At 51.0% G+C, this 12,905-nt stretch overlaps 1 protein-coding gene across 2 annotated transcripts in view; it reads left to right on the forward strand.

The window, feature by feature from the left end:
* Positions 1-4,772: 4,772 nt before the first annotated feature.
* Positions 4,773-12,905, forward strand: part of Parp1 (poly(ADP-ribose) polymerase 1) — a 32,649-nt gene continuing 24,516 nt past the window's right edge. The window contains exons 1-2 of one of the 2 annotated variants that reach the window (XM_020170250.2): positions 4,773-5,026; positions 8,301-8,466. In XM_020170250.2, coding sequence (XP_020025839.1) covers positions 4,907-5,026; positions 8,301-8,466 — 286 coding nt within the window. In that variant the 5' untranslated portion in view covers positions 4,773-4,906. Of the gene's footprint in view, positions 5,027-5,143; positions 5,334-8,300; positions 8,467-12,905 lie in introns of those variants that run through there. The other variant, XM_074048847.1, reaches the window with a different exon arrangement.

Below are 12,905 nucleotides of genomic sequence, written 5' to 3' on the forward strand. Positions count from 1 at the left end.
GTGCGTACGTGCCAGGTCAGCGCTCTGCCACTGAGCCACACGCCGGCCCACCCACATCTCCACTCAGCTAAAGGTGAACACATCTGCTGGGAAGGACGGTACCTGAAAAGTGAAACGACAGCACAGAGCACAGAGGAGGGAAGAGGACAGCCGCCATGCTGCAAGGGACCCAGACCACACACAGGTGTTTCAATGACAGCCCCAGCTGGCCCTAGCCAGCTGCAGCTACCAGTGGAAGTCTTCGAGATGTCCAGCCTCAGCCACCTCTGGCTATGGCCACCTGAGGCCCTGTGTGAGAACCACGTCAGCCCCTAGATACACGACAGGAAATAATCAGGAAATAATCATAAGTGATTTCTGTTGTTTTTCCCACTTAGTGTGACAGCTAGATAATGACAACAGAGAAGTGACAAGGTGTTGGGGAACAATACCAATTGAATACCCCATTAAAACAAGCATCCTACAGTGTGTGACTCAGCAGTGGTGCCACAGGTACTTAGAAACTGCTTTTGCTGAGGAGCACTGGCTCCCCACTTGGACCCATGAATTAACTAAAAGCAGGAGAAAAGCTTGGTTTCCCTGCCTTCCTTTCTGTGTCTTTGCTCTAAGTCTTTCTCTCTACAGTTCTCACCTTGTAGCCACCATGGAATCCAGAAGACAGAGTGAACTTTTATGAGAAAAATAAAGGCTGGACCTTGGTGGCTCATGCCTGTAATCCTGGCTACTCAGAAGGCAGAGATCAGGAGGATTGGGGTTCTAAGCCAGTCGGGGCAAAAAATTTGCGAGGCCCTATTCAAAAATACCCAACACAAAACAGGGCTGGTGGAGTGGCTCAAGCAGTAGAGCACCTGTTTAGTAAGCCTGAGGCCCTGAGTTCAAACCATAGTACCACCAAAAATAAAAAATGTTTTCAAATAAGGATTTTTGGGGGAGGGGGGGAACTGGGGTTTGAACTTAGGGCTTCACATGGCAGGTGCTCTACTATTTGAGCCACACCTCCAGTCCATTTTGCTCTGCTTATTTTGCAGATGGGTTCTCCCAAACTAGTGATCCTCTGGATCTCAGCCTCCCAAGTAACTAGGATTACAGGCATGAGCCACCATGCCTGGTTGATAAACAAGGTTTTGAAAGGTTGATAAATAGTTCAAAACCTTTTTAAGCCTGTTCAAGACAACGCTGGGACGGAGTGTGGTCTTCAGGCCACCAGCGGTCCCTCTCTGCTTCTGCAAAGTGGAGTGGCTACAATCTGCACAGCTCCTTCTTTCTCCAGGGACCACCCCACCCCATCTTCATGGCCCAGTGAAGCTCTGTGTTCCTACACAGTTGGCCACTGTCGCTTGCCCCAGGGGTGGGCATCTGACCCACCTTGGTTTCATCACAATTCTTTCTGGTAATGTATTCAGTAAGACCAAGGGGAAAGAGCAGCTGGGAGGGGAAGCCATGAGAAATAGAGGTCAGCCAATGTTGGTGGAGGGCGGCGTGCAGCTCAGTGATACAGAGCTTATCAAGCATGTGTGAGGCCTGGGTTCCATCCCAGGCCCATGTAGCAGAAGCCAGTCTGCTGTGGGAGAAAGGAGCTCCAACCAGAAAGAAGCAGGGGTGAGGGACAGCGTCCTAGAATCACCAAGATGGGGACTTCCTCCCTCCTCTCTACAAGCCCATTTGCATCCTGCTCTTTCCACAGTTGACTCTTCTTTCTGTTCTCTGAGATTCCTTGTCGTCCTTCCAGTGGATTCTCCCTTTGGCCTGTCTTTTCAAGCTGATGTGACATGTATACCCAGTAAGTTTTAATACAGGAATTCTAGAGGTTTTAAGTAGGGTAAAAGCCATGAGCAAATTTATTTTTTAAGAACAATAATTTTGGCAAGAGATGGGTTGGAAGAGGAAGAGAAGAATGACGCTTAGATGACAAAGGAGATGGCAGGAGCAATGGCAATGGGAGGAGGAGGAAGGGTCTAGCGAGGCAGTAGACAAGGCTTAATGACCATGGCATAAGCAATTCACTAGACCTTTTTGTGTCATGTTCTTATTCAAAAGCTAAGGTTAAAAACCACCTGCCTAAACTGGGCATGCCTATAATCCCAGCACGCTGAGGCTGAGGTGAGAGCAGAGAGTACAAGGCCAGCCTGAAGTACATATTGAGGCCCTGTCTCAAAGAAAAAAATCTAAAAACCCCTCCTTAGAGCCAGTGCCAAGGCAAGAGAGAGCTGGAGAGGCACAGGGGACTCTGCACAACAGACCCTAAGCAGCCCTGAGGCAAAAGGTCGCGTGGGGGCTGTGTGCACACTCCAGAAGGGGCACGGGAAGCGTGTCCTTGTGCAATGCCCTTATAGTGCCCAGGAAGGTGTCAAGCTTCATCTCCTAAGAGAAAGGCAAGGGTAGGCATCCATGTCCCTTATGAAAGAGGAACGAAGCCTTACATTTCTCCTAAAGCAGAAAGGGAGAGAGAGGCTCAGAGACTCTGGTGCATCCAAAAGGCCTGCTTTGGCCTCTTTCTTTGTGCTCCAAGAACTGCCCACGACCCAAAGATAACCCCGCTCTGTCCACTGGCAATGAACTGCACAGTTGGCAGAGATGGGAAAAGTAGGGGGATGGGAAAGAGTGGGAGGGACAGGAGGAAGGGGGAGAGAGAGAGAAGGTGGGAGACAGTGGGAGAGTGGGAGGGGAATGGGGGAGAGGGAGAGGGAGAGGGATTGTGGGCCCTGCAGGTGACAGCGACTCTAAGTGTGCTGAGAAACCTTTGCAGGGTTTCGTGCATGGAAGTTATGCAGGTTGAGATATAAAACGACCTTCTGTGTTTCTGCTGGGAGACACAGTAAGAAGGAAGGTGTGGGAGGAGGCCGGGTAGGAGGTTGTCTTAGAACCACAAAAGAGAGAGCTCAGAGTCAGGAAGTCAGGGCTGGGTCTGTGCAGAAGAGGAAGGAAATCTGGTTAATGCTAAACTGAGAATAGTGGACTGTGTCCTGAGTTGGGGCACCGGTCGGGTGTGGGCGTAAGCTGGGGAGAAGTACCAAACCATCAAAATGGAAACAGGTGGACAAGCTGGCAAACAAATCCTCAAACATCTGTGTGTGCACAGCACCCCTTTCCAGAATAAACGGCGTATAGGAAGCTACCTTAACGCAATGGTACCTTCCAGTTACTCCATCAGACAGGCTATCCCAGAATTAACAAAGCAGAAAACCTCCCAAATTACAGAGTTTGAATTGTGGGGTTTATCGAATCAGTTTGAAACCCCTGATTTCAACCACCTGCAGCAAGAGTGACTTGCTGAGGTAGATGACACAGGTAGGACCCAGGCAAGGTGGAGGGCCACACTGCCTGGACCGGTTAGGCAGCCCTCGTCCTGCCCCTCACGGCCACACCAGTGGTGGGGTCAGAGGACCAGAGCTCTGTCAGAGAGAAAGACTCAGGACAACTTCACCTGGCCTCAATGATAGCTTGCCAACCAGGCTGCTAACAGACGTGGTGTTGAACTGCGTTTGGGAGGCAGAGCCTATGAGTGGGTGACCACTCAGGGATGACATCCTTCCAATCCACAGATGGAACGAACTTGACTTTTGCTGGCTACCCTCTCAATAAAGCTCTATGCTGTCCATTGTGCATGCCCATCCCTCATTTCCAATGTAGCTAAGAGAGTTCTAAACTCTCCCGAGTCCCCCAGCCTTTACCTAGTCAGCATCTGTATCTTTTGCTTAACATTTATGAGTCACATTCATCCTGCCTTTCTCGTCCTCTACAGCAGAACGGAGTAGGCTTTTTCAGTTTTGTTTTGTTTGTTGCTTTTTTTCTAAGACAGGGTTTGACTATGTAACCCCGGCTGGCCTCGAACTCGGATCCTTCTGTCTCAGCCTCCTGAGTACGAGAGCTGGGATTACAGATGCGGGGCGTGTGGGATTACCCACACCCGATCTGGGTAGTCTTAAATGCAGCACAGTCACAATGCAAAAATGTTTTAAGTGAATCAAATGCATAGCACTAAAAGGAAACCAGTTACTTTAAAGCAGTGCTACATTAGTAACAAGGTCTAGAAGCAGCAGGTCTAGCAACTACCATAATTTCAAGTGGGGCTAATTTTGAGTTCTCCCAACAACTGTAAAGCGATAGAACATGGGTGATGACTATGGCGACATGGTCAGGTACTGCTCGTTCTCCTGGGATTTGCACTCATGCATCTAAAAGGCACCGTGAAGGAAAAGCTAGTTTCCGATGCTCATCTGTGCTGCAGATCCGAGCGCCCTCCCAGGGACGGTCCCAACCCTCCCCAGCCTTCCTGCCCCTCCCAGGCCCGCCGCGCTCTGCGGAGAGGACGCCAGTATAAAAGGGGGTGGGGTGGAATAAGTTGCAACTGCAAGAGGCCTTGCTGGGACAAAGACGTGGCACCAGCCCCTTCCCAGAGCTGCGTCCACCTGCGGCCCGCAGAGCCAGGCCGGAGCGCGCAGGCGCAGGAGCCTGGAACTCGAGGGGCAGGGGGTGCGCGCGCGCACCGGAAGCACCGCCCCGTGAGACGGCGAGTGAGCTCACTGCAGCTGCCCCCCCGCCCAGTAAGCAGAGGCCCCGCCTCTTGAGTAGGTGGCCCGCCCCTTGAGGTGCCGTCGAACCCCGAGAGCCGGAAGCCACGCCCCTTGAGCGAAAGGTCCCGCCTCTTGAGCCTGCGGCTGAGCTCCGAGAAGGGGAGAGCCCGCCCCCTGAGGCCTACAGGCCCGTCACTCAAGCCGCAGGCCCCGCCCCGTGCGCGCAGGCCCGGAGGCGTTCCCGTCGCCAGACATCCTCAATCTATCCTGAGCGGCCGCTGCTCTGCACGCCTGGCGCCTGCGGGGAACCGACGCGCGCGTGGGGCGGCGGGGCTGCGTGTGTCCCGGCCGCGGCGTCCCACTGTCGGAGCCGCAGCGACTGGAGCGAGAAGATGGCTGAGGCCTCGGAGAGGCTCTACCGAGTCGAGTATGCCAAGAGCGGGCGCGCCTCTTGCAAGAAATGCAGCGAGAGCATCCCCAAGGACTCGCTCCGCATGGCCATCATGGTGCAGGTGCGGCGGGGCCGGGAGGCCGGGTGGGCGCCGGGGTGGCTCTGGGGCCCGTCCCGCCGCCGCGTCCCCGCCAGGCCCGCCCGGCCGACCCTTCCGGGACATTGCGCTGACCCTGCAGGAAAAGCCCGGGAACGAGGGCTCGCCGCTGGCGGGGCCTCGGCTTTGTGGGCACAGCCGCCTCCCTCCGCCCCTGGGCTGGGGGTGGAGTGGGGTAGGGGGTGGGGTGTCCTTCAGACCTACTGACTGCGGCCTGCCTTGCCCGGGAGGATTGCTGGTCCTACGTGGTTGGTGGCGACTGGCGTGTGAGGTTGTTTTTTTAGCCTTAAGCCTATTTTGGGTTTTTCAACTCCCTCTCACACTAGGGGTTTTTTTTGTTTTGTTTTGTTTTAATTATGCAAAGTTATGCAAGGCAGTGCCATTTCTGTGCAGTGCGTTCGTTTTGGGCCCGATTTGTGGCTGCAAATAGCATTTCCCCAAACCTCCCAGGTTCACGGTTTTGCAGCTGTCTCGTTTGAGTAAGAGTGGCTGCAGGGGTTCTCAGCCCTGGGGTGTCTCGCTATGAGGTGGCGGGCTGAAGGCCTCTGCCTTCAGGACTTCACTTTGCTAATGTCCGCCTTTGTAACCGTGGTCCTCCTCGCCGCCAGCATTGCTGTTACCCAAGCTCAGTGTTCACGGTCAAGGTATTTGATTTCTGTCCCTCCATGGTGACCGTTACAGGCTTACTGATCGACCTGGTTGCCCTCAGTGGCGTGGAGGAAGACCCAGGTGGGCTGCACTTCTGTTACCTCACTTCACAGCGTGCCTGGGACTGAGGCTGGCATCTTGATACCCTCTGGACCTGCCCAGTTCAGCACACAGGGCTTATTTGTTACTTGAGGAAGTAATGACTCTTTAGGGTCTTTTCCCATGTTCAGTTTCCTTTGTGAGCTTATGTGTTTTATTAAGTATTTTAGGATGTTACTCAGAGAAAGGGACAGCCACAGGCCTTGCCAGCTAGGGGGGAATGCAAGCAGAAAACCAGGGTCCACACTGCTGTTGGGAAGAGAGGGGGACCAGAGGTGCTCCTTGCAGGGACCTTAATGGCACAGTTTAGCCTTCCGGGTCCTCTTCAGGTTTACTTGGTAGGAAAAGAAACTATTATCCAAGTAAGGGTGGTTTTTCTGTTGAGTTTTAGTTCACAATTTAAAGTTGGTCCTACAGGGTGAGCGGGGTAGGCCAGAAGAAAGAATCCTTTCTTTTCTGTGTTTGAATTTAAGTCCTTATTTTACATTTGTATGAGAGGACTGTTAACAGTCCTTAGTACCTGGTACTTCAGATCCTGGGGGAGGGAAGCCTTGGAGGGAGTAACTGAGCCCTGGAGCGTTTTGACTGAGGGTGTGGACCAGTGCGGGGAGGGGTCTGAGCCCTCCAGGGCCTCTATAAGGTCCTTCCCTCTATCTGTGGTGGGAGCCATGGCCTGTTTTGTACAAGAAGGAAACAGCTCACAGCTGGGGACTGAGTGGGGTACGTGGTACTGGGATGGATAAGTAGGTGCTCAGTGTTTGGTAGGGCCACCATCAAAGATTTTGTACCTTGTCATGGCTACCAGGTGGAGTCTTCTTACCTTGGTCTGGTTTCTTCCCCCTGGATCATTCAGGTCCTCAGCTCTGCTTTGGCCAAGGTTCTTTCTCCTGGAGACCAGGGTCCTTCCTTGGCAAAACCAGGAAGAAATGGTGGACTATAAGAGAAGGCCGGGAGTCGGTGGCTCCTGCTTGTAATCGTAGTTACTTAGGAGGCAGAGATCAGAAGGATCGCTGTTTGAAGCCAGCTGCGGCAAATAGTTCTCAAGACCCTGTCTAGAAAAAGCCTTCACAAAAAAAGGACTGGCAACCCTTGAAGGCCCCAAGTTCAAACCCCAGTACTGCAAAAAAAAAACGGCAGAGCCAGGTCGAGCCACTGCAGGTGTTCCCATGACAGCCAGGTGTCAGGGATCTGCATGGGCTCCCCTGTGCCTTCAGGATGAGAGTTTGAGAACCAGATGGTGTCCTCTCATAAATGCTATTTGCGATCTGGCTTGGGGGGAGGCGCCATCTTTTCTACAGTGTGCCCTCACCCACCCCACTTTTCTTTCTTCCCTCCACACTTGGGCTTTCAGCAGGCACTCTGCCTGCCTTCCTGACAGGTTTTGCTAGCATCTCTGAGGGAGTATGGAACACGCATTGATCAGATAACTACCCAGATGTGCCTTCACTGAGGGAGGACACTTGGGGAAGTGCTGCACGGTCTGAGTTCTGAGAAGGATGGGCACCCAAGTCCTCAAAGTGCCCGGCATTTGGCCTTGCGTGTAGTCCATTGCACTGTTGTCACAGAGCTCAGGGGGCTAATGGGATGCCTTGTTTGTCACTGCTTTTCCAACTATTTCCCTTCACGACAGCTCTGTCCTAAAGGTTCAGCATGGCATTTATTTTTAATGCTGCTTTAATATTGTTTGTTACACCTTTTTTGTTCTTATCATACCTGCGTGACCTGCCCTGTGTAATTACATGTCTGAGGCCTCCCAAACTTTGGTGTGAGCATCTGTGAACCAGGAGTGCTTGTTCCCACCAGAGGCAGGTTGTGGGGGTACATGGCTTGCAAAGGACACCAGGGACTGAGCAGATGCCAGTTACCTCCCTCCTTCCGCTTGCCGTCACTATTGGCTCAGCCAGACAGTGTTGGGCTGGGTGCAGAGCTTGGCCCTGTCACAGGGAAAGACTGGGTTCGCTGAGTCAGTACAGCCTGAGTGTGCAGCATCACGGGAAAGAAAACACCTGGAGAGGGGACCCCCAGGTGTGGCACCCGGCCAAGCCCCTGCCTTGCAGAAGCTAATTCATTCCCCTCCTATCTGCGCAGTGCTGCAAGTTTCCTTTTTTATTCGTGACCCATTTTTTCTGCCTTGCTCAGTAACTGGGTCTTGTTTCCAAGGGGTCCTTGCTGAACTGCCTGGCTCTCCCTGCAGGCGTAGGACGCCAAGCAGGTGTCTTGTGCAAGTCACAAACGTGAAGCAGCACACCCTGAAAGAGACTTGGGGCCCCGCTGACCCACCACTGTGGCCACCGTGGTTGATTCATGTCCCAATATACTGGGCTTGGCAATAGCCGGCCAATTCTTAGCTGTCAACAAAGAACTTGAGAAGAAAGTAGGCAGAGTGCGGTCTCATCCAGTCACAGAGAAGAAACCAGGGAGCTGCCCAGCTGAGGGCAGGGCGGCCAGCAGCTGAGTCAAGGCTAATGGCCTCTCATTCCCTGCTTTCCAGTCTCCCATGTTCGATGGAAAGGTCCCACACTGGCACCACTTCTCCTGCTTCTGGAAGGTGGGTCACTCCATCCGGCAGCCTGACGTTGAGGTGGATGGCTTCTCTGAGCTGCGGTGGGATGACCAGCAAAAGGTGAAGAGGACTGCGTTGGCCGGAGGCGTGGTTGGTGCGTATGGCCCAGGCCTGCCCTCTGTCCCTCATGGTCGCTGTTCACGAGCATCTCGCCTACCCATTGCCTATTGCCTTGCGCTTGGCCTCTGAGTTTTCCCTTCTCTAAATGTAGCTTTTAGATTTGTGTAAAGGCTTTTTTTTTTTTTTTTTTCCTTTTCTCGAGTAGTTTTAGGTTCACAGCAAAATTGAGCAAAGTATGAAAGAAGAGTTACCACGTGCCTGCTGTTACACCTTAGCGGTCCACGTATTCATAGTCGGTAAACCTGTGTTGACACCTCGTTGCTGAGGGCTCCGTCTTGCTGTTGTATGACCTGTTGGCGTGGACAGTGTGTAATAAGTCCACACTGTGGGGCCATAGCACCATGTGGAGACTGACGCCTTCCGAAGGTGTGGGCTCCCTACCCACCAAGCCCTGGGAGCCACAGGGCTCCTACTGTCTCCATAGCACAGAGCGAAGCTGTGAGGTGCTTTGTTAGGAAGCACAGTCCTAGAGCTCAGCAGGGAAGCAAATTCAGTTGTCCCTTCGTGTCCACAATGTCCTCGGGGAATTGGCTTCAGCTACACACACCCCTTAGCTACAAAAGTGTAAGAGGGTGCTCTCTTACATCAAGTGTCACACTGATGTCTTGCCTGCACACATCCTCCACACATCTCCTTTTTTTCTCCCCAGGACTTTCTTACAATTGAATCCGGGCTGTGGGTGTGCTGGGCAGATGCTCTGTCACTGAGCTAAAAGTCCAGCTGTTTTATTCTGCCCGTGCAGCCTCAAGTGACACCTGTCAGGTGGGCTCGAACCACCAACCTTTCAGTATTCAGCCCTTTTAATTTAAAACAGGGTCTTACTTAGTTGTCTCTGCTGGACTCTAACTTGGCCAGTCTCCTGCCCCAGCCTTCAGAGTAGCAGGGATTACAGGCGTGCCGCCTGGTTCAACCACATACTTTTAACCATTCTAGATTGCTTATGATAGTTAATGCAGTGTAATGTTGTGTGAGAAGTTGTTACACCATGTCATTTGGGGGGTAATGAAAAGGGAAAAGTATATGTGGTTGGTGTGGACAGTCTCCTTCCCCGTCCCTCACAAAAAAAGTTTTTGACCCATGATCAAAAATTATCTACGTCCATAGATGTGAAACCCAGATGCAAACTGGTTAAAGAAACAGCCAGTACTACTACTGTGCAAGAGGCCTCCAGACAGGTCTCCTGCCACCGAGCTTCCAAGCAGCCCCAGGACGAGGAGGGAAAGGCACCATCCACTTACCCAGGCTTCATCGGCCCTCCCTCCCTCCCTCTTCACTCTGCCTGTGTGGGTCCAGAGCCTCCCTGGGTGTGGCAGAGCTAGCTGCTGGTCCCCTGCTGAGGCCTGGCCCTTACCCTGAGATAATGGCTATGCCAAGAGCAAGGCTGTAGCTCCAGTGCCCCCTGGACTCAGGACGTACACGATTACACTTCCTTCTTTAAATATTTGTTTAAATATTTAATCCACCTGGAGTTTGTCCTGGCAGTGCTCTGTGTGGCTCCAGTTTAATTTTTCCTGGTTACAGCCTGGTTTCCCCAGCTCCACTTACTGTCTAGTTCCCCCTCCCCTGCTGATTCCAGAGGAGCTCTTCTCAGCTCTTCCCTCTTCTCTACAAAATCTCTGTATCTGGGGTCCTTTTACAAACTCTGTTCTATCCGTCTGTTTATTTTCTAAAACAGACTTCATCTTTTTTGTCTTTTACATTTGTGGAAAAGACTCTTTTCTCTACTTTTGCTCTTGCTTCTTTGTCAAAGATCAGTGGGCTCTGCTGTGTGGATCTACTTCTGGGCGCCGTTCAGTTCTGTTCATCTGTTTGTCCGTTACCCACCCTGACTATAACTTGCAGTGAGCTTTCCATCAGGCGTGCAGTCCTCCACGTTGGTCTTCAGTGTCGTGTGGGCTATCCTGGGCCTTTCCTCCATTCAGGTTTCTCAGTCACTTTGTTAAATTCCACAACTCCTGGCTGCCTTCAAACTTGAGGCTTTCATCAGCATTTGAAGGAGATCAAGTGAGACTGCGTTCTCATTTCTCTGCCCTGCTAACTGACCCAGTTGACCCAGTTCTGGTGAATCCAGTATTGATGGGAACTGGGCCGCCTCTCCCCAGGGAGTGTTCCTGTCTATGCTGAGGAACCCTAACAGTGTTGCTGTGTTTGAGTCCTGCTGAAAACAGTCCAGTAATGCTGCTTAGAATGATGGGGAGAAAGTTTGCCAGGAACAGTGAGCTGGAGAGAAAAGACAGTTTTGAAAGCCAAGGATGGAGCTGGGTGCCAGAGGCTCACACCTATAATCCTAGCTATTTGAGAAGATTGTGGTTCTAGGCCAGCCTGGGCAAATAAATAGTTCGTGAGACCCTGTCTCCAAAATAGCCAGAGCAAAATGGACTAGAGGCATCACTTGAGGGGTAGAGCACCTGCCTCAAAAGCATGAAGCCCTGAGTTCAAAAGTTTCAAACCCTGAAGTACTAACAAAACAAAAAAAACCTGAAAAACAGTATGGGTGTGTCTCAAATGGTAGAGCAAAGCAGGTTTTCATCCAAAGAGCCTAACTTACTATTTCAGACAATTTTTATTAGCGTTTTATAGTACCAGGGGTACATTGTGACATTTACAAAAGTGTTTACAAGTCTTAGTTAGATTTACCCCCTCCATCTTCCTCCTTTGTCCTCCTCCTCTCTTAGAACAGTTTGAACAGGTCTCATCGTTCCATTTTCATACATGAATCCGTACTGCTTCCACCATTTTCACTCACCCTTTCCTTATGCCCCGCCCTGGTATCAGCACCTGAACAGGTCTTGTTTTACCTTCCCATCCTTCATTTTTACAAAAAAAAAAGACATTTCAATGGTTTCCTTGTGACATTTCTGTGTATTTATGTGTTATATCCTGAGTTCGTTCATCCCTCCATCATTCTCCTTTCTACCTTAGTCCCCTTCTCATGGTTGTCTCACCAGGTTTGAGTGTCCCGTGTTCATTTTCTTACAGAAAGTACATCAGCCATGTTCACTTTTATTTAAATAATTTTAACTCCTCGCAGATTGAGTAATTCACTAACGTTGTGGGGTGTCTCCTGAGAAAATACTTAACTCATGTGCGAGAGAGAGATAATATTCAGCTCCCTTTTTGTGACAACGTACATAACAGTTTTTTCTTACTTATTTTTGAGAGCGGGTCCCACTAAATTGCCCAGGCAGGCCTCGAACTCAGGATCTTCCCACTTCACACTGCGTACTGGGGTTTCAGGTAGGCACCACTGCAGCCGGCTGAATTTCATTTTAAGCATTTTTAAGGTACAGTTAGTGGCATTGGTGCAGTCACATTGCTTTGCATCCATCGTGCCACCCATCTCCACGCTGAGCCTGTGCCCACCTCAAAGCATTCCCCATTCTCCCCTTCTTCCTGCACCTGGAAACCGCGTGCGTGCGTGTGTTCATTCCACACCTTGCCTCTAGGTGATGCCGCTATGGACACGATCTACAGGTAACCTGTCAGAGACCCAGAAGTAAATCAGTGGGTCGTGGTAATTCTGCTTAATTTTTGAGGGCCTGCTCACTGTCTTCCACCGCAGCTGTATGCTTTGCGTGCCTGCTAGCGCCATGCAGGGCCCCGCTTCTCTGCACCCTAGCCTACTTTTGTTTTGTTCGTTTGTGATGGTCTTGACGAGTGTGGAGGGGTATCTCATGGTGGTCTCAACTCAGTTTCCCTGGGCATGAGTGGTATTGCCCTCTGTCACTTTATAACTCGATACTTACTATCTTACTGGTAAAAGATGTTTTGTTTTGTTTGGCGGCACTGGAGTTTGAACTCAGGGCCTCATGCTTCCTAGGTAGGTGCTCTGCCACGTAAGCCACTCCGCCAGCCCTTTTCCATTCATTTTTATTTCACTCCTAGTGAGGCTGAACACCACCTCTGATGTCACGAACTCAGGTTGAAAGTACTCGGAAAAAGCTGTACCCTACTGAACATGGCAGGCCTTTTCCTTGTCCCTAAACAACACATTGCAGTCTGTATTTTAATGAACTCGTGATGAAATCATAGCACTAGAATCTGCTCACGTGCACGGGCTGTGCCATTCCACAAGAGGCTTGATGAAATGGAGCCAATGCTCTGCCATGACTTTTTCCAAATACTTTTTCTAGGTGTTTTGTTTTGTTTTGTTTTGTTTTGTTTTTGCAACTGTTGCACATTTTTCTTTTAGCTTAGTCTATGCAGGTTTTGGCACATTAAGGTTTCATTAATAGTCCTGTAGTCATATTTGCCTTCTTCTTTCCACTGTCTGTCTTTGGTGTTGAGTGTGGAATTTTGAAATCACTTTATGCACAGATATTAAGCACACAGCTCAGTGAGCTGTGACAAGCACACCCCTCTCTACCTATACCCTGTCAAGTTGTGGAACATTTCTGTCACCCCCAGGAAAGT

Source organism: Castor canadensis, chromosome 11, assembly GCF_047511655.1.
Source record: "Castor canadensis chromosome 11, mCasCan1.hap1v2, whole genome shotgun sequence".
Taxonomy (NCBI): Eukaryota; Metazoa; Chordata; class Mammalia; order Rodentia; family Castoridae; genus Castor; species Castor canadensis.